This window comes from Phasianus colchicus, chromosome 19, assembly GCF_987193195.1.
Source record: "Phasianus colchicus chromosome 19, bPhaCol1.hap1.1, whole genome shotgun sequence".
Classification (NCBI taxonomy): Eukaryota; Metazoa; Chordata; class Aves; order Galliformes; family Phasianidae; genus Phasianus; species Phasianus colchicus.
Window position 1 is genome coordinate 5,578,607 of NC_143454.1, and position 20,921 is coordinate 5,599,527.

At 50.8% G+C, this 20,921-nt stretch overlaps 2 protein-coding genes across 10 annotated transcripts in view; one reads left to right on the forward strand and one right to left on the reverse strand.

The window, feature by feature from the left end:
• Positions 1 to 20,921, reverse strand: part of ASTN2 (astrotactin 2) — a 262,038-nt gene that overhangs the window by 83,486 nt on the left and 157,631 nt on the right. For all 7 annotated transcript variants that reach the window (XM_090121266.1, XM_031601586.2, XM_031601585.2 and 4 more), the window contains one exon: positions 19,812 to 19,991. In XM_090121266.1, coding sequence (XP_089977392.1) covers positions 19,812 to 19,991 — 180 coding nt within the window. The remainder of the gene's footprint in view (positions 1 to 19,811; positions 19,992 to 20,921) is intronic.
• TRIM32 (tripartite motif containing 32) lies at positions 7,956 to 15,098 on the forward strand. 3 transcript variants are annotated; one of them, XM_031601587.2, is made up of 2 exons: positions 7,956 to 8,020; positions 10,310 to 15,098. In XM_031601587.2, the coding sequence occupies exon 2, from the start codon at positions 10,374 to 10,376 to the stop codon at positions 12,315 to 12,317; it is 1,944 nt and encodes a 647-aa protein (XP_031457447.1). In that variant the 5' UTR covers positions 7,956 to 8,020; positions 10,310 to 10,373; the 3' UTR covers positions 12,318 to 15,098. The 3 variants fall into 3 exon arrangements, with proteins under 3 accessions (XP_031457447.1, XP_089977398.1, XP_089977397.1); XM_090121272.1 differs by lacking the exon at positions 7,956 to 8,020 and adding an exon at positions 8,185 to 8,284; XM_090121271.1 differs by lacking the exon at positions 7,956 to 8,020 and adding an exon at positions 8,187 to 9,463.

The following is a 20,921-nucleotide window of genomic DNA, read 5'->3' on the forward strand; positions in this document are numbered from 1 at the left end:
TTCACTTTCTACACTTTGAAATGAAACAAAACTACCTAAGAATATCTTTCCTGTCAAGGAGAACCTTCTTCAAAGGAGATGTGACAGGTGTCCTCGCCCTGCCCAAGTACCAGTTCCCTCCAGTGCCTGCAGTCCTTTGCTCCCTCATTTGGGTGACACATAAGCCAGGGCACTGAGAACTGAAGCACACAGGCAAATGGACTCAGTGTAGGATGAACACCCATGGCAAGGAGGTAAGTGACAGAACAATCTCACCGCAGGGGGAACAGGCAGAGTTATTTCCAACACCAAGCTGTGAAGGTGCTGTTTCTGGGAACTATTCAGGACTTTGAAACCCAGCGTGAAACTTACCAGTGGTCTAAACCACAAGGAGACAAACTCACAGAGCCTGACTTTCTCTTGCCTTGGCCTGAATGCCTGCTAAGGTAACCAGGAAAGCATTGCATCTGGAGGTACCTGGCAAGAGGAGTCAAGATTCCCATCTTGGTGCTGTACACCGCTATTGAAACTGTAATTGTAGGATCTCCTCTTGGGTTGACTCAAGAAGGAGAGCTGACCTTCATAGCCTGGAGATGGGCCTACAGAAGCCTACCGTGCTCTTCCTGTGCCTAAGTAGCACACCCAACAACATGCACTGGACAAGGAGGCAGCTGTCGCCTTCAGCAACAGCTTCCCCATCCCAAGAAGGAACTGCACAGGAATGAGCTTTGTCTTAATACCTTGGCTTGCACCAACATGCAGCTGATCTGGCAAAGCACTTCATCAATTAGAAATACAAACACAGTATTCATTCACTATTCTTGAAGCCCTTCAGGCTAGGGACAGCCCCTCCCCTTCTGTCTGGCTGTCAGAGAACACTCACATGCACTGGATCAAAGCAGCCATGGGAAGAAGGAGCAAATTCCAACCAACTCATCTTTGGTAGAATTAGAGGAGGACAGTTGCTAAGATAAACTAAAACAAAGCTGTGAAGGAGGTGTCTCAGTATTTAGGGAGACGTTGGTGTACAGACATGAAAAAAGAGCCTCAGAGCTGGTCCTGGGACAGATTATTTTCTGGGAGATTGGCTCCAGGCAACTTCAAGCTTTGTAAGCCATCAAACTGTGCTCAACTGGATGGCTCACAAAGAGGAGAGATGTGAGAAGAAGTCATGAGCCTCTTCCTGCTTCTGGATAATGCTAACACGGGTTTTAACACAGTGCTAAACCACATTTAGAAAAAGGAGATGACACTGACTGTTCTGGGCTGCAAAGCTGATTCACCAGAGGTCAAGCAGTTATTTCAGAGATCTTCCAGGGGAAGCAATTTTGAGACATGCTCTAAGGAAGAACATGATAACATAACAGAAGAGAAAGTGGAATCACTTATCTCTTAATTGGCAATAGGATATCAGACCTTCCTTCCTGAATTGTTCTCTCGACAGCTATAAAGTGCTGGCACCTATTGGCTTGCCATGTAGCATGGCCAAGTTGCTGGAGCACCACATGTGACTGCTTTACTTGAGGTGCCTAAGCTCCCTGCTCTACTGCAGCCAGTGTCTCCTCTACTTCCAAGCATGGGGCACACAATACATTTGCACATGGTGTTTCTGCTCTCAGGTGTACAAATCAGGTGTGTGGACTGGGATGGAGAAGCAGGAAGAGCAGCCTCCCTTTGACCTCCCCAGCTGCCCGCTGCCTCTGGAATGAGCAAAATAACCCTGAGCAAGGAGAGAGTTAACTCCAAGGGAAGCCTGAATGTGAGCTCGTCCAGCACATCCTGCACATCCAGATCCCTTGTTTGTCCATCGCTCCCAGAAAACAGTGCTGAGGCCAGCGTGGTGGACGTGGTGGCTTAAAGAGCTCCCCAAAGAGGCTGGCAGGAAGGTGAGGGCTCAATGGAAACACAGGTTGGGTAAAGCCATTTCAGGAGCAGCAGTCACCAAATGGAGCTGCATGGTGGAAAAGTAGAGGTCTGCAAAAAAAAGGTAGAAAACCAGCAGCTGATCAGGGAGGCTGTGTGCACAGCACAGCTCCCCTCGCAGAGCAGCCATGCTCTCAGCCACAGAAGATTGATCGTGGAGCCAGGTTACTCATGGCAGACTTGTCAGCACTGCAGACTTCATAGCTAAGGTGGAAACGGGTGTCTGCATTTAATCCTCTTTATTGCAGTTGAAGCTCCAGTCACTAAGGGGAAAAGGAGTGCTTTGTAGATTGGGTTCCTGGGGACGTAAGGGGTTACTGCAGCTGAAGTGAGCAGTTCGGTGTGCTGGGAACTAATTCATCGTGCTCCCTTGTACCAAAAAGGCTCTGGGTACAACTCCAAATAAGGAAAATGAAATAGGACATGGCTCAGCAGAAGGAAATAGGCTTCACTGCCAAATCACCAGCTCTCATCCAGACAAGTCTTGGAAGTCATCAGCACTGGAGTGCAATCCTTGGTAGCTTTTGTGGAATGAGCTTTAGGGGCTTAAGTACAGTCCTAACAAAATTAGGTTACTGAAATCTGGGAGATATTTTCCCCTCACACATATGAGATTATTCCTGGACCTGCCACTGCAACTTAAAGCAAAGAAGAGCTGAAGGGTCCCTGTGCCTCCCTCTCCTGTCCCTCAGAGATGGCTTTGAGGTATCTGCCAGGCTGCCTGCATGCACGGATCCACTCCTCACAAAGAAACCCGACAGGGAGCTGCAGAAGCCCCACACACCGCTGGAGGATTGCTCTGGCTTTTACTGCCTTGTTGCTGACACCCAGCTTGCTGGCTTCTTCTTAGGCTCAAAAACCTACGGCCCAATTCTACTCCTGATGAAGTCAAGGGAAGGTTCTGCTGTTGGGTTAGAGAGAATCAGGACCAGTCTCCAAAACATAACACTAAAATGCCATCCCCAGTTACCAGTGAAGCCAACAGAAATACTCCTGCTGTCTTCACTGCAAGCTGGGCTAAGTCCTGAATAACTTTATTCACCTTCATTGCTTAGGTCCGCATTGCATAAGCCCCGTGATGACTGGGTAACCTCCTGGAGCACTCAGATCGCTCTTCCAAAGCCCTACTCTCAGGGGTGGGCCTTGCAGGTGACTGCAATGGGTGCTGCCCAGACCCAGTCTGCAGGATGGCAAGGCTCAACAGCGCAGGGAAGGGAGGGCAGGGGCATTCCTTATCAGCCCCTGGATCTGAACATGCTTTCACTAATGCTGCTGGCAGCTCAGGGAGTCCTGGCAACATCTGTTTGGAAGCACAGCGCTGCGGATGTGGTTAGACGCATCACGGCGACTTGTGGGATCTATTAGTTTGTTTGTTTGCTTGAAATATGTATTTAGAAAAAGAAACAACAGCAGCACAACAAATAAAATAGCCTTCCGCTAAGTGTCAAACCTTGTGTAAGAAAGGAGGGCGAGTAGCACAGAGCGTGCAGAGTTCTGATCACCGGCTCCAGTGCACAGCTCTGCCCCTGCACTCCACCAGGACTCAGCTACAGGGATGGGGAAGTGCTCACAGCATTAACAGCAGCACCTCCTAGTGCTTAGACCAGAGGGAAGCACGACAACACTACTCGAGCAAAAATCAAATACAACACGTAATTCTTTTGTACTGCAGTGTTGCTTTGCTTTGAGAGCTCCCAGGAGGCGCAGGTTTTGCTAGTGGTCCAGCACTCTATACTGCACTTTGACAAAAGATCCCAGGTCATTCCAGAACTGGGGATCACTAGGCTTCCCACAAGAAGAATCAGGAGAAGGATGTGGCAGCTCTTCAACAGCAGAAAAGCTCAGAACAAGCTGAAGCTGTACAGAGAATTTACAGTGCAGATCCTGGTAGGGATACCTCCAAGTTACCCCACTGACACCAACAGGATGCTCTGCCAGGACTAAGCAGGTAGCTGGGCTTTGCATTTCCCAACAAGGCTGAGTTATTTCTGCTCCACCTGTCCCTTCCACCTCCCCCTGGTTGTGCAGCCCTGCTGCCATGGGCAGGGTGCTGGGATTTATGGCCGATACAGATTCACTGGCACAGGCTGCTGGTTTGTTACTGGATAGAAAAACAACCTGTTTGTCGGCAAATCCATCGAAAGGGAGCTAGAAAGAAAATCAATAGCCGTGTTTGCCTGGGAATTTCTCTTGCAGTGAGTAATTGTCATTGCAGGATCCAACAGGTCTGTGAGGAGCTCAGCCAGCTTTATGGCTGCCCAATGCTAGTGATGGGCACTGCAAGGAGGGAGTGGGTGTGATGTCGGGGGATGCAGCACCGCACTGCATCACACAAGAAGCACAGCACCAGTCTCTGCTGCCAGGCAGGGCACGCTGTAACAGCTGAACCCCAAGCAGACAGCAGTGCCTGCGTGCACTGTGCACATGCATGGGCTGTGAGGAGCAAGGGATCCCTGAGAAACCACTCCCCATCTTGCGGGAGCTGCTCCTCATCTTTCAGGCCATGCAGCCGCCCCATGGCACGGCATCCTGCAGCTTAGGTCTGAGCATCAGCACAGTCCGTCCAGCAGGGAAGCAGCACACGAGGGCGGCCCCGCTGCTGCTGGCGAGTGCCCGTGGGAACCCCATGGCGCCGGGCTGCTGTCCCCATCCCCGCGGGACAGCGGTGGCCGGAGCTCCGCGAGGACCTGCTGCCCTCTGGTGGCACGGAGCAGGACGGCAGGCACCAGCCCTCACCCTCCGGGGAGACCCACGGGTGGGGATCACACCCTGTCACCCCACGGGAGCTTTCCTGAATGGCAGAGCGTGTTATCGCGGTGGCCGTGACCCCATTCCACCCCACCGTACCCACACGGCTTCACATCACCCCAGAAGTGCTGGCTGACCACCCAAATTTGGTCCCCACGTCAGCATCCCTATGAGCGCCTGGCTCTGACTGCTGCTTGCAGCCAACATATGGCTCGATTAGCACCAATGTAAGCCCGGTGTCCAGAGATTCTTCCAGACTACGTTTGAACGAGTCTCACGTGATGCATTTCCCAAAGGTCCAGACAGAACTTGCTGCACCCAGACCCACAATTGCTGCATCCAATCTGTCCCCATCTGCACCACCAGGCAGCCCTGGGAGGTGGGAGCAAACCCCACATCCCTTCCTCGTGCTCACTTCACCCCAGTGACACACTGGAGTTCAGCAGGTTCATGCTGAGGTTTGTCACTGAGGGCCTGCAGCACAGCACAAAAGCATGCAAACATAAATCTCATTCATTCTCCTTTGCGAGTCAAGTTCAGGTTTGCATCTGCTCTGCTTCCAAGTGCCTTCGCTGCCTGCACTGCTATCTCTACTGTTTCCCAGTTGCTGCTCAAGTGAAGAAAGTACAAGGAGAATGCACTGTGGTTTCCAGAACAAGGGCTGGGCACAGCCCCGTGGCTGCCGGCATGGCACAGCCTGTGCCATCCTCTCCATGCACAGGGAGGCTGCAAACAGCAATCATGGCAAATAGCCGAACTGACAGCTCGCTTCTTCCACAGATGGAATTTCTCCATGCCACAATTATCCACCTGTGCTCCCACAGAGGATGCCCCAAACCTACACATTCCTATCAGATACAGTCTGGTTGCTAAATTCCACCTCTGATTACAGCCAGCAGAACCCATCAGATGGGAGAAGAAAGGCCAGATAGAAAGGTCAGAGGGATGGAGAGGAGGAGGGAAGAGGCAGGAGGAAAATGACTGATTATATGATTAATGACTTTGCTCATTAGTCCTGTGCCTGTATGATAGAACCACCCTCTTCTACTTCCAGGCATGAGCAGCAGAGGGATGGATCTGAGCAAGCACACGTGCTGTGAGCCACTTAAAATCTGTAGAGCAAGAAGGTGGTGGCAGGAGCTGCCTCCAAGATGGCTCTACCCTTCCTTGTGTTTGGGACGGGTTACAGGGCCAGCCCCAGTGCACAGCATGCATTTCCACTGCAGCAATCCAGACTGCTAAATAGAATGATGGAAAGATGGAGGGCTGGGCACGGACGTGACAGATGTTACAGGAGTTCACACAGAAAGCTATGCTGCCTTCTCTTTTTATTGTTTACGGAGAGCTTCACAAACAGCAGCCTCCACCCTACCTATGCAGCAATGTCCTTTAGAGGCCTGCTGGGAAGCAGAAAGCTGAACTTTGCAAGAATCCTGCATAACATATTCAGGGACACGGTCCCACCAGCTTCCCACCCCAAACCACCCCATGGACCGGGATTGCAGCTCAGAAAGGCCACCCATCACATCCCACCTGTACTGGGACTGAATGGTGACCAGCCCACCGGTCAAGTCCTGACCAGGGAAGCAGTGGTGTTCAGCAGCTTCACTGACACACTATGGAAAAGACACTGCCAAGCAATTCTGTTTTCCTCTGAGGCACCCAGGTGTTACAACACATAAAAAGGAAAGTAATGGCCACAGGTTTTGCTGTAAGCTCTATCTGTTCTCGGCATGGTGTGGCAGAAAAGAAGGAAGAGGAGGGAGGTACCTCAACAGTATGCCTCTTTTCACAGTGCTCCATCCTCCAACACGCCTTCTCTACCTCATCCATCTCCGCTCTTTTAATCTTGACTCACCAACTGAGTCCCTAAAACACAGCACAGAGCCCGCAACGCCCATCTCTCACTCCAAGAACAAGGCAAAGCATGCTCTCCCCTGGCTGAGGGGAAGCACAATTCCCCACAACCATTTTTTTTTCACTACTGCAGCTTCACCACTCCCAGCCACTTCCCCCAGGATCCAGGCTACTACAGGAAGGAATGAATGCCAAGCAGGACATGCCTTGTGTGAGTCCTTGAATAAGTGACCGCAGCTGCACACCTATTCATTGGTGATATTTTGTGCACTGCCCAATCAACTGATTGCATTTGCCATTCTGCAACTAAAAATAGGCAGTTTTGTGCTGGGAGTCTGCAGGCTGCTTTGAAGTGAAGAAAAACAGATCTGTGGCGTGAGGCAACACAAGGCGTGCGAGCAAAACTCGACCACGGCACTGGGCTGCCCTGACATGAGGTGGGATCAAAGGAAGGCTGTGGCCTCATACCACGTGGTAACCATGACATGACAGCAGCCTGCAGCTCCTTCATGGTTGCCTGTAGCTCATCATGGCAGCCTTCAGCCCCTCATGGCATCCTGCAGCCCCTCATGATGGCCTTCAGTCCCTCATGGCAGCCTGCAGCCCCTCATAGCATTCTGTAGCCCCTCATGGTGGCCTTCAGTCCCTCATGGCAGCCTGCAGCCCCTCATAAGGCCCTCAGCCCTTCATGATGGCCTTCAGTCCTTCATGGAAGCCTGCAGCCCCTCATGATGGCCTTCAGTCCCTCACGGCAGCCTGCAGCCCCTCATGGCAGCCTGCAACCCCTCATGGTGGCCTTCAGTCCCTCATGGTGGCCTGCAGCCCCTCATGGTGGCCTTCAGTCCTTCATGGCAGCCTGCAGCCCCTCATGGTGGCCTTCAGTCCCTCATGGTGGCCTGCAGCCCCTCATAGCAGCCTGCAGCCCCTCATAAGGCCTTTAGCCCCTCATGGCAACCTTTAGCCCCTCATGGCAGCCTGCAGAGCTGCCATAAGGAGCAACACTCAGCTCTGCTCTCTGGTGACAGCAGCAGGGCCTGCTGGCATGGAGCTCCATCAGGAGGGTAAGGTGGGGCTGGGGAAAGGCTGTGCCCCACAGGGAGGTGGGCACGGCCCCCAGGGCTGGCTGTCAGAATAGGGTTGGTGCTGTGTGGAGCTGTGGGGTCCTTTCCCACTAAGGGCGTTTTCCATGTTTCCATCACCGCGGTTCTGTGACTCTGTGACCCGCGTAGGGACCTCAGCACAAAATGCTGCATAATAAGATGAGGGAGAAAAAAAATAAAGGCTTTTACTTTTCTTGACAGAAACATTTCGACTGCTGTTTTTTTTTTGTTTGTTTGTTTTGGGTTTTTTTGACAGAAACGCGGCACGTCACCCCGCCCGCACAGCACGGACCGCTCCCGGCGCTGCCGCCCCTCAGGACTCCACCTCCCAGCGCGCCGCGCGCCGCGCAGCACACGTGACGGCGGCGCAGGGCATGCCGGGGAGCGGCGCGCGGCCCGGGAGCGGCGAGCAGGTAAGGCGCAGAGCGGGCCCCGCGGCGCGTGGCGCCCCCTACAGGCGGGGCGGAGAGGGACGGGGCGGGCAGCAGCACCCCCAGCACCGCACCGAGCGACGGGGCCGCACCAGCGCCGCTGCGGGCAGCGCGGCCGGGCCGGGCGGGAGGCGGCGCTCCGCAGCGCTGCGGGGCCGCGCACGGGGCCTGGCCAGGCCTCGGCCCCGCGGGCAGGCGAGCCCCGGGATTCCCGGTTTCTGAGTGGGAGGAACGGCCCGACATGGGGTAGGACCGAGGGAGGAGAGCTGCGGGGTCACAGCGCTGCCAAGGCATCGCGGCGCTGAGACGCGCGCTGGCGTGCGATAGGAGGGTCGTGCGTGCGATAGAAGGGCTGTGCATGCGATAGAAGGGCTGTGCATGCGATAGGAGGGCTGTGCATGCGATAGAAGCGATAGAAGAGTTGTGCGTATTTAAAGAACGTCACACAAATCGTCCTTCTAACCGAGCCCGAGTTAAACCCAAAGAAAAGCCCTTGCTCCGTTTTACATTGATGAAAACGCGATCTGACGGCAGCTCCCTGTGCAACCCCTCGCCTGGTGCCTTTCCCAGCAGCTCCTCCTGTGCTGCCAAGCAAAACAGCGGTAACGAATCCTGCATCCTATGCTTAATTTGTAGACCTTGTTTTAAAACACGGCTCTCCACCCCTCAGAGCAATGTGTCTGATCTGCACAGCAGTGCCCAGGCTCCTTTCTCTGCAGCTGAGGTGCTGCTCAGCAGGAAAGGGAAGGCTGTGGGGTGCCGTGGAGCTCCAGTGGTGCCACCTGAGAGCCAGACAGCGGCTGTGCCCCCATTTGGGGTCAGCTCCCAGCCTGGGACCCCGCCGGTGGAGATCCTGCAGCGCCCATCCCTGCAAAGTGGGCTAAAAAGACCGCATGGCTGATAAATTCAGATCTTTTTTTTTTTCCCTCTGTATGAACATAAAGAACTTTTCTTCGTTGCAGCTGTCTCCTTCCACTTGAGCAAACGCTAAACTGAAATACACTGAACCTTTCTGTCTGAAATGCTCCTGAGGGCGAAGCAGGGAAACGCAGCGGGGAAGCAAGAGTGCTGCGTGCATGCAGCCATTATTGGGAAGAAAGCTTTCTGCTCGCTTCCCTCTGTGACCAGCTCTTCATTTTAAAGACTAACTACTTCCTTCCCCTCCTCTCCCCCTAGAAGAAATGTTTTCTCCCCATTTCTTTTAACGGCTAAGCAATGCAGTAGCAGAGGTATTGAAACTCAGTCTGCTGAATAATAACTTAATGATGTGAACCCTGTTCTGTTCCTTTTGAATGGATGGCTGCTTCAGCAAGGGAGCTGCTGGGATCTGCTCCCTGCTGCGTGGGATGTGAGGATGAAGAAGCCTGGACTGAAGTTGAATGGCAACCACGGTGGTACAAAACTGAACCAAAATACAAGAATGAAGTCAGTGCTACAAGATTATGGAATATAGAGAAATTATATGCAATTAAGCTAAGTTCAAGACCTGAGAGTGAACACGCGCAGTCTATATTATCAAGCATTTGGAGTTGTCTGGGAGCTCCATTTCTGCTAATACCTGATAGAACGCTGCTGCATCAAGCTGTATTTATTTGCATGATGCAGCATGGCAGAGGTTAATGAAGTACACTGGTTTAAAGACATCGGCGCATGTTTCCACTATAAACAGTCAATCACAGAGAGAGTGGAAGCTGACAAATCATTCCTTCTAGGATTACCTCCTGGCAAACATATGAAACCTTGAAAATTTATTTTGGCTTTCTAGAAAAGCAGTTTAAACCAACCGCATTTATTTTGTTCATGTCTGATGTCTTATCTGAATGCAGGTCTCCAGAGGTGATATATTAATGTCCTAAAGCATTGCACCATCTGGTTCCTCTTTTGATGCGCAACATTTGAACGCTTGGTTTAATCTCTCTGGATTTCAGAGTAAATTATGTAAACTCACAGGCTTGGCAGCAGGAGATGGGCACCATGAGGAGATGATTCAGTCATCAATATATATTGGGCTTCCTTATTGCTGCCATTACACTTCTTTCAGTTCTACTTATAAATTTTGCAAGTGAATAATTCATTGCACTGGAAGCTGCAAGTTAGTTTTAGGATTTGCCCACTCTGAGATTAGCGATGATAAATCTACCCTTCTCACATGTGGAAAAGCCAACTGGGTTTCTGTTTTCCGGATCTGGGAGATAAATCAGAAATAAACTGCATGTATATGTAACTGCTGTTGATGACATAAATCACATTTTCTTTTTTCTTTCTGGACAGAATTGGAGCACCTTGGAATACATGCAGGTACCAAATTCTGCACTGGCTAAAGCTGTAGAAAGCCATGGCTTCTGCCCCTCAGCTCAACTCGGATGCACTCCGAGAGGTCCTGGAGTGCCCCATCTGCATGGAGTCCTTTACTGAGGAGCACCTGAGACCCAAGCTCTTACACTGTGGGCACACCATCTGCAAACAGTGCTTGGAGAAGCTCCTAGCAACCAGCATTAACGGGATACGCTGCCCTTTCTGCAGCAAAATCACTCGGATCAAAACCTTAGCTCAGCTTACTGACAATCTTACTGTACTGAAGATCATAGACACCACAGGGCTGGGGGAAGTGGTTGGTCTCCTCATGTGCAAAGTCTGTGGGAGAAGGTTGCCAAGACACTTTTGCAAGAGTTGTGGCTTGGTTTTATGTGAGCCGTGCAAGGAGACATCGCACATGCCCCAAGGGCATAATGTCATTGCTATCAAAGAGGCTGCTGAAGAGCGTAGGAGGGAATTTGGGACAAGGCTTGCCAGACTTCGGGAGCTCATGGATGATCTGCAGAAAAGAAAAGCATCTCTGGAAAGTGTTTCTAGTGATCTGCAATCTAGATACAGAGCAGTTCTGCAAGATTACAGCAAAGAAGAGCGCAAGATCCAAGAAGAACTGGCCAGGTCACGCAAGTTCTTCACCACTTCTTTGTCTGAAGTGGAGAAGGTAAATAATCAGGTAATGGAGGAACAAGCTTATCTGCTGAACTTAGCAGAAGTGCAGATATTGTCTCGCTGTGATTATTTCCTTGCCAAAATAAAGCAAGGAGATATAGCTCTCTTGGAGGATGCAGCAGACGAGGAAGAACCAGAACTGACAAACAATCTCCCAGGAGAGCTGATACTTCACGAGGTTGAACTCCTCAAAGTGAGCCATGTGGGACCACTGCAGATTGGGCAGGTGGTGAAGAAACCCCGGACTGTTAACTTGGAAGAATCGCTTATGGAAACTGCAGCATCCTCATCGGCATCATTTAGAGAGCCTGACTTGGTGCAAGAAGAAGCCAGCTGCACGCCAAATTCCTCCCCAGCCAAGCCGAGGATGCCCGAAGCAGCTGCAAGCATCCAGCACTGTTACTTCATCAAGAAGATGGGCTCCAAGGGAAGCCTGCCAGGGATGTTCAATCTGCCCGTCAGTCTGTATGTCACTCTCCAAGGAGAGGTGCTTGTGGCAGACCGAGGCAATTTTCGAATCCAGGTTTTCACCCGCAAGGGCTTCCTGAAGGAGATCCGCCGGAGCCCTAGCGGAATCGATAGCTTTGTACTGAGCTTCCTTGGAGCAGACTTGCCCAATTTGACTCCCCTTTCTGTCACCATGAATTGCCATGGCCTGATAGGTGTGACCGACAGCTACGATAACTCTGTCAAGGTGTACACCATGGATGGCCACTGTGTGGCATGTCACAGGAGCCAGCTAAGCAAGCCCTGGGGCATCGCAGCTCTGCCCTCTGGGCAGTTTGTGGTGACTGATGTGGAAGGAGGGAAGCTGTGGTGCTTCACTGTGGACCGTGGCGTGGGGGTGGTGAAGTACACCTGCTTGTGTAGTGCAGTGCGCCCCAAGTTTGTCACCTGTGATGCTGAAGGGACCATATACTTCACTCAGGGGCTGGGGCTCAACTTGGAAAACCGGCAGTACGAACACCACTTAGAAGGAGGCTTTTCAATCGGCTCTGTTGGCCCAGACGGGCAGCTGGGACGCCAGATTAGCCATTTCTTCTCTGAGAATGAGGATTTCAGGTGCATTGCTGGGATGTGTGTAGATGCCAGGGGAGACCTCATCGTTGCTGACAGCAGCCGTAAAGAAATCCTACATTTTCCTAAAGGAGGAGGCTATAATATCTTAATCCGGGAAGGACTCACCTGCCCGGTTGGTATTGCCATTACTCCCAAAGGGCAGCTGTTGGTGCTGGACTGTTGGGATCATTGCATTAAGATCTACAGTTACCATCTGAGAAGATATTCCACACCTTAAAGGCATTTCTCTGGGGAAAGCCCCTGTCTTTAGCAGCCGTTCTTCCAGCCTCACTGCAATCTGACAGGAACCAGTGTCAAACACTGAAAAACTGCACCACAGCCCAACGGGGTTTGGCACGGAGGCCATCACGTTTTTTGTTTAGGAACAAAATAACTAACGTGGTGGTGGTCTGCATTTTCTCTTTTCGAATCTGTACAATAGAAAAGAAGAGCACGAAGGAAGAGATCCTTCTGGAATATTGGTTTTTTGCTAAATGACCAGTCGCTCCTTAACCCTTCTCACCTCCTTATTCTGCATTGACGACGTCTTCAACCACTGTACCTTTCTTTGTGCCATAAACACTGACTGACTGCCCTAAATCACCTTCCTTTAGGGGACTAGAGAGGCAATCCTCTCTCGCCATGGTACTCACGAGGAACTCAGTAGCAGTTGTCTGGGCAACTACTACAGAAAGCAATTTCTGATTGCAGCACTGCATAAAACAAAATAGCCCTCTTAAACCGCACGGAGATGGAGCTTTACTTTCAAACTGAGGAGTGAGGGTTTTCTCTCTCCGCTTTTCTGGTATTCAGGAGATCGCCCCTGTCGTGCCATTTGTGAACCGTGTCTGTTCAATGTGAAGTGAGTACAGTGCAATCATGGGAGACCGAGCTGAGCCAGAAAACTGCCCTCTGATGGCAACAGGGTTATTATTACTGCTAAGAATTCCACTGGGGAAGAGGGAGGGGGAGAAGGGTGGGGGTTGGAGGAAAAAATCAGGGGAAATCTGTTGATATTCAGAAGTGTGCTGTTATTAAATGTATCTTGGGAACTGCCTTTGGGAGGTTTGTCTGCTACCTTCATCGGGGGGGAGGGAAAGGCTGGGGGAAGAAGACTGGGAGGTGGGAGTAAATGAGATCACACACAACTGTATGTTCACCTGCACCTCACTGCCTGCATTCCGGATCGTTACCTTTGCAAACAGGTTTCCACGTGTCTGCACTTTGTATCCCACGATGAGGGTGGGGGGGGATTGCTTCATTTTAATTTTTTTAGCACTCGAAAGCACATCCATTGGTGCATTGCCTTTTTCTCCTTGCACAGCAAATCATGACATTCCTCAGCTTTTTTATGGCACCAGCAGGCACCAGAGTTCATGTTCATCACGGCTTTGGGCCAAATGAAGCACAAAACTGCAGCTGTGTGAACCAAGCCCCCACAGTGCTACTCTCCTCACTGATAAATGTGTACCTCAGTGTGGTGCTGCTTGCCTGGAATAGTTTATTGAAGGAAGGACGCATTCAAATAGGGCACAGTGGTAGCATGTTAATCTGCCACAGATAATAGTTACGCTGCAGTGCATTTATTTGTTGCTATCAACAACATAGTTGCAAATTTGGGGGCATGGCAGACAATATAAAAGCTGATTTTATGGTGGCTGCCATGCGACAGCAAATTGTTTGCTGCTTGTCCTACAACATGTATGCAACAGGTGATTTTTTTATGCTCTCATATACTTTTCCCTGGTGAAGCAGGAAAGGAAAACAGCCTTCAGAGCAGCTGCTGCTCCAGCCTGTTGTAGGGCAGCGATGGGGTTTCCAGAAGCAGCTTTCCTTTGGCAGAATTTGTTTTTTTCCCTCCCCCTGTTGTGCTGAGCCACAGCACAGAGCAGGGCCAGCACAACAGGAGCCCAGCTGTGTGATGGAGCTGCCCAATGAGCAGGACAACATCCTGTTCTTCTCGCACTGTAGAAAGATCTTAGAGAAGAGGGTAGGAGCTAAGAGGGGATGATTAGCAGGGCAGATGATGGAAGACACTAAAAGAGCCCAAGGGAATTGAAGCCCCCTCCCTCCTGCACTGCTCTGTGTATTTGCTGAGGCTGTCGATATGCACACAACTATTTACATTCCCTGCTTCTCTTTCTGGGTGGGAGGGGGCAGTTGCCTGAGGTACGTAACAGCAATTTGGGGAGCTGATCTCATCTTGCATGTATGTTTTTGGGAGATGACTACTATTACTGGCACCTTCTGCAGTTAATTACACTGTAACTCAAGGCGTTTTTTCCAGTATTATGGTAATGTCAGTTCCTCTCCTACTGATCTCTTTTAAACATCTCTCCTGTTTCTAAGAACTGCTCCAAGCAGGAAGCTACTGTGGACCTGAATAATTGAAGCAATATTATCTATGATAATATGTACCTCTGTCATTTTCCGTTCCAATGGAATTTTTTTTTTGCAATAAACATCACACTACCAGCAAGAACATTTCCTGGTGTGCTTAAAGGGACATAAAAGCTTGTCCAGCAAATGGGCTGAGCTGTTGTTTACCCCGGTCTGTTACTGGGTACGCAGCTAAAACAAAGCATCTGTCATCTGCTGCTCGCTCAGAGACTCGGGAAAAATAACACTGCTGTGCCATGCATTGGTGGGACAGGGCAGGGCGAGGGCTGCCTGGCTGTGTTTTGTCTGCAGCTCTTCTGGGCTGGGGTTTCAGGAAGGGAAAAAAGAAATCTGTTGTCCTTAGCCTTTCCCTGCCACAACGTGACTGACTGCGAGGTGATGTTGCAGAGCTGTATTTCTTGCTGTGGTGCCCCCAGTGTGATGCTGTGATCGTTTGCCAGATGAGACGAAACGGGGCAATTAAGGTTTGTGATGAAATAGTTTTGCTTCTGCTCTCTACCTGGAGAAAGAACTTGTCTGGTTGTACGTATGTGTTCGGTTTTTAAAGATCGTGTAATAAAGGAAAAATTGATCCAATTAACAGTGCATTGCAGACGGCTCATTTTGTTATTAAAAACACTTTGTCTTCTCCCCTTGGTGGCAGATTGTGTTTTATGGCTGGTGGGAATGAGCCTCGCTAACACAATGGCTGCACGACCCCTTCTGCGCTGTCACAGTGGGGAGGACAGATCTGATCTCTTGGGCAGCTCTAATGTAACTTCATCTAACACTTCTCCACCCACCCCATAAACAAAGCCTGGAGTTTCTTCCATCCAACAGCAGTGGTGCTCCTGCACTTTCTGCCTCAGCAGTGCATGGCTATAGAGGCAGCACATTCACAGGGGCCAGGAGGAGAGCTCACTGATTCTGATAAACACTGCAACACGTCTGCGTTTACATGGAGCCAAAGGGGAGCGAAGCAGTGTTGTACTCAGCTTTCAAGAAGACCTCCATGTGTCACCAGCACATGCAGGCTCTCCCCTGCCACGCAGCACAGCTGCTGATCTGGGGAAAGGCTGTTATTACCCGTGTTCATCTCAGATGATACGGAGCAGCTCTTTAAACGGCGATGGGCTGCCAGTTTATCAGTTACAGCTTATGTATACTGTAACATTTGTTCAGGGCAGCAGCTGACAGCCACGGTTTTGAACAGGGATGAGTAGAAGAGTGCTTCTTAATCAAAGGGGGCAGAGCTACAAAAGTAAAACTCCAGCCAGATGCTTGGAGTTGTTTCCATTGTATAGCTTAAGTGATTTTTCTAGGTCATTACTCCATGTGAGGATTTTAAGTTATTTCATTTTGCACAACTAATTACTCGCCTGGTAATTTTGGATTACAATGAGCAGTGCATAAGGTCGCTTAGCAGACTGAGTCACAGCACAGACTTAGTCTAAACTAAATTTCATGGCAACCAGCTAGATTGTTTTTTCCTTCTCTGAGCAAAATGTCAAAATCTGGGGGTTTGAAATAAACATAATGATCTAAACCACGAGCTGGGAGAGTGTTATAAAGGTAACAGAGTGGTGGTTTGTAGGAGCTTATCTCAAGGATAGGGAAATTCAAAGTGCATTACTTCTGACCAAGCAGGTATAAGGGAAGGCCATGACCACCTTCAATAGGTGCAAAACTCACCTTTCTTCATGCACCTGATTGTGTGTAGGAATTAAAAGCTAAAGGTTCCCATGGACAGTTCATGGTAGCACCAGACCTGAAGGGAGAGGATTCAGACCATGCAGAGACAGGAGGGACCCACAGACCCTGCTCTGAAGGATATGAGTGCTATTCCAGGAGACCCTTAGGCTGCATCCTATGGCTTATGTTTCGTGAAGATCCCTGTCTAAACTGCTCAGTTCACAAGAAAGCATGAAATCTGTAACCTCGTACAGGGAAACACATCCAGAGACACATGATCCGAGGGAGATAAGCGAGCAGAGGGTGATGGATGGTCAGGAGGCCTTAGTGAAAGTGACAGCAGCTGTCAGCACAGCCCCTCCTGCTTTAGTGAGCCATCAGCTGCCGAGAGCGAGCATCTCTCAGACCTTACACAGCAGTGTAACACGTTGGTACTGAAAACCTCTTCATCTCCACCCATGCACACCCAGGCACATCAGCCCCGCTCCCAGATCCCTGTGGCATGGGAGAGGTGAGCTCTTCCCAGCTGGAGAACACACATCTCCCACACTGAGGCTCAGCTCGTCTGCAAGGTGAGAAGGAAAAGAGTTGTCATTCAAATGCCTGACAAGACGAGACCCTCTGCATTACAGCTGATAACGTCTCCATTTTCTCTAAGTGCCAGAGCACTTACAGACATTTGTTCTGCATTTTGTGTATCGCAGTAGGAGCAAGCGAGCAAGGAAAACGACGCTCAGGAAATCCCACTGGGGCTGTCAGATGGTGCTGCTGGAGCAGCTATGTCCTTTTCCTTGCCAAGCTCTGCTCCTCATCCAGCCAGGGAGCAAGCAGCTCTGTGGCACATGTGTGTTGGTGAACAACGCAGCCCCAGGGGTGGGTGGAGGAACCCCTTTCTTTTCTTCTATGCACTTTGGGATAGTGTCTCTGACTGCTCTACCTCCAGTTTTATTGCTGAGTGTGGCATTACTGGGCTTGCTGTGCCCTCAGAGAACTACAGAACCACAAAATGGTTGGTTTGGAAAGGACCTTACAGCTCCCAGCACCACCCCTGCCATGGGCTGCCTGCCCCCAGCCCAGGTTGCCCAGGTCCCCATCCACAGCCTTGAGCACCTCCAGGGATGGCACCCACAGCTCTGGGCAGCAGTGCCAGGGCCTCACTGCCCTGTGAGTAAGGCATTTCCTCTGAAATCTCACTGAAATCTCCCCTCCCAGCCTTTTGCCCAGCCCCAGACTGCTCATAGGGAACAGGAAAGCCCCGACACTGTGCAAACACTGCTCAGCCCCAGCCAGAGCACTGCACTGTCAGCACCCCACATTAGCCAGACCCCAGGCACAGCACTATGGGGCTTCTATGAAGCTGGTTTGCCCCATCCCAGGCAGACCTGGCCCAATCTTAAACACAACAGGGGATGGCCTGGGTTGTCACATTGGCCTCAGCTGCCAAATGAAGATGTCCTCACAACTGGTGAGAACTTAATGAGGTACCATCAGCACTAAGCACTGCCTTCAATGACAGGAAAAACGGATGCAGGCTCCCGTGGCACAGATCGATGGCCAGGTCGATCTGCAGGTCCCTGCTTGGAAGCCCCTCTGCTGAGCCAAAGCACTGCTTGACTGCACAGAGCCCAAGCAAACAGGCCCTGAAAACAGGATTTTAATCGCTCAGCATGAAATAAAATTTGCGTTTGGTTTGTTTTGCTCACACAGTTCCTAGAGGAGAGCCTGGGGAAGTGTCTGCATTTGCAGCCCTGGCCTCCCCACCTCTCATGTTTGCAGGATTCACTCCTGCACGCCTTTGGGATGTGGCAGGCAGCTCCACTACAGAACAGGGCTCTGCCACCCAGGAATCCCCACAAATCGCCCCAAGTAGGGCAGTGTGGTGCCACCCTCCCCATCCCTGTCCCCAGGCTGCTCTCACTGCCCCAGGAGGAAGCTTCCTCTCAGGCTGCTTGAATACTGTCCCCATTTCCACAGGTAGAGCAGCCCACAAATACTGGCAGCACCTGCAGCTTGCTTGTCCCAAGAGCACAAACCCTCTGCCAGCCCCACAAGAGCTGCATCCCTTTCTCCTCCACATGGCTGCAGAAATGGATGCCCAGATGCTAAGCTGTGTCACTGGCCGTGTTTTCCATGAGGTCTCAACACACTGATCATGTTCTTTCCTGCCAGCAGCTTCTTCCCAAGGCCCACGAGTTGATTTATGAAGTTGATTACAGTATTAAAATAATTCAGTACGATGCTGTGAGCATGCCACAGCATGCATTCTGATCATATTTGGTGCTGTTTCAATTAGCTCAAGTCTCTCCTTTCTCCCTGCTTTGCTCGCTAACAAACTGCTCTCACCCTGGCCTTGCTGTTGTATCTACAGGAGACGATATGCACACACACTTGGAGCAGTGTTGGAAGGAGCAGTGGAGAACAGCAGGACAGAGCTGTTTCTGAGCTGAGAATGCATCCAGAACCATCTAGCTGGGGCTATTTATCCAGATCATTCCTACAACACTGCTAAAATGAAGGCAAATCAGGGGAGAAGCTGGGGATAAAATCCATCTGCCATCACTGGCGAGTTCTGTCTCTTCACTGGGATTTCTCCAGGAAAGAGCCCTGGGCTCCTTGTGATGCTCTGCCCATGGAGCAGCATCCCTGGTACCTCTGCAAGAGCCCTGAGCATCCTCAAGCGGCCAATTACAGAACTTGTTCCTTCCACTGCAGCAAAGGCCCCAGAGATGAACCTCACCAATCCTGCTGGCTGCCAAAGCCCCATGTCACAGACAGAGCTGTGCACAAAGAACAACATCAGTGCCAACACTAGTACCTGAATAACACAGCACAGGCAGAAATTAAACATTCATATGCAGAACAGGACTGTCCTCCATCCCCCCTGCATCCTGCAGGATTTGGAGCAGGAACTGCTTGGGATCCTCTCCCCACGGATACATCTGCAGAGGGCTGAGCGTGTCTGAGCACATCACTGCATCAGCAGCCATCAGCAGCACACCTCCACAATGCTCCCTCCTGCTAAATGGGGGCATTGCTTTGGCAAACTCCATTTATCACTCTTTAAAAACAAAACAAATGACTACAGGATGTTACAAACATGCTTACAGGAGCGCTGGGAAGACAGAGGGAAAATGAACCAGAACGCACTGCAGGAGCAGGATTGCACTGACCACAGCAGCACACAGGATGGGAGGGATGCAATGGAAGAAATGGAAGTGATGGAAGCACCTGTCAGCTCCTGAGCCCTGCAGCGTGCCCTAAGGAGTACTGCAGACATTTTCAAGAGAAAAACATCAGGAATATCCCGAGCTCCCTGGAGGAGGGAGATGGATTGGCAAATGGAAGGCTACAGCGATAAGGGAGTTTTTATAAACATAACCTAATTGTATTACTTCAAAGTCCTGAAGTTTATTGCCCTGTTTAATGATGTGTCTCGTTATTTATAGTGTAGCACAATGAGTCCGCTATTGATTTAATACACTTCCTTAAAGACTGTCATTGTCACAAGCAATAAAACGAAGCTATTCTCAGACAGCTCAATTATGTCACATCTCCATAAACCCACCCGCACCCCCGGCTCGGGGCACGGCAGCAGGGCTGGGGGTGAACCATGGCAAAGAGCAATGGAAACACGCGGCGCTCAGGGCACTGCCCTCCTCACCTTTCTGGTACTGGAGCCACAGCTGCTGCTGCACCTTCTTGCTGGGGAAGTGGATGGTGCAGCTGAACTCGGAGCCGTACAGAGCCTCAGCGATGTAGTGGGAGCCAAACTGCTGGATGAAGGAGAGCAGCTCCTCCCGGCTGCTGTCCTTGTTCAGGATCTTCAGGATGTTGGCGAAGCCTGCAGGAGCAAAGCATGAGATGAACAGGGAAACTGCAGCACAAAGCCCCCACGGAGCGCAGAGACGTTCCCCCTTGCTCTGCTGTGGTTTGCATCAGCTGCTACAATGCACAACCTGCGGCTTAACGGGGCTGTGGCTCTGCCATCCTGCAATGAGTCCTCTCCCCAAGTGATTTCTCAAGCAGATTTCCAAGGATGCACACGTGTGTGCACACAAACCCTCCTGTAAGCCCAGGCCATCCTGCGGGATGCAGGGACATGGGGCAGTGCTCTCCCCAAGGGATGTGCATGGCCTTTGCCAACCACAGATGTTGTCTTAATGCAAAGATAAATTTATCACAGAGAGCACAGCAGATCACCTCCAGCACAAATACCTGGCATGACCATTCATGAGAGTTAGAAAAGCTGGGGACAGCCCAGGGATCCATGGAGTGGGCTGTGGCAGCTTTGCACCAAGGCAATACCTCCTGCGAAGCCGTGCAGTCAGCTGGGACATGTCACAGGGCAGTGACACCACCCTGACTGCTCTGCAGAGCCCACAGATCACAGAGGCACTGCTGGAGAGGGCCCCTATTGTTGCTGTGCTTCAGTGGTGGAACTGAAAACACACTGCAAGGAAATATGTTGCATCTGTCACCCAAACGAGGTTATCTGCCTGGCTGGTTGATTGAAGGAGAAGGGTGGTAGAAGGAAAAAGCTGGAACAATTCATTGTGAGCTGACCCCAAAGACTTCGTTCAGCTCCAAGCAGGCTGCTTCATTCTGGGGCTGTGCAGCCTGGCTGTGCTAGATCTTGTCTTTTTTTGGGTTGTTGTTGTTCGTTTTTTTTTTTCCCATTTAAAAATAGGTTGATTTCCTAAATAAAAAATGCTGTTTTGAAATGAAAAAGCAAAACATTTCAGGTCACAACAAAACGTTTCAGCATTTCTGA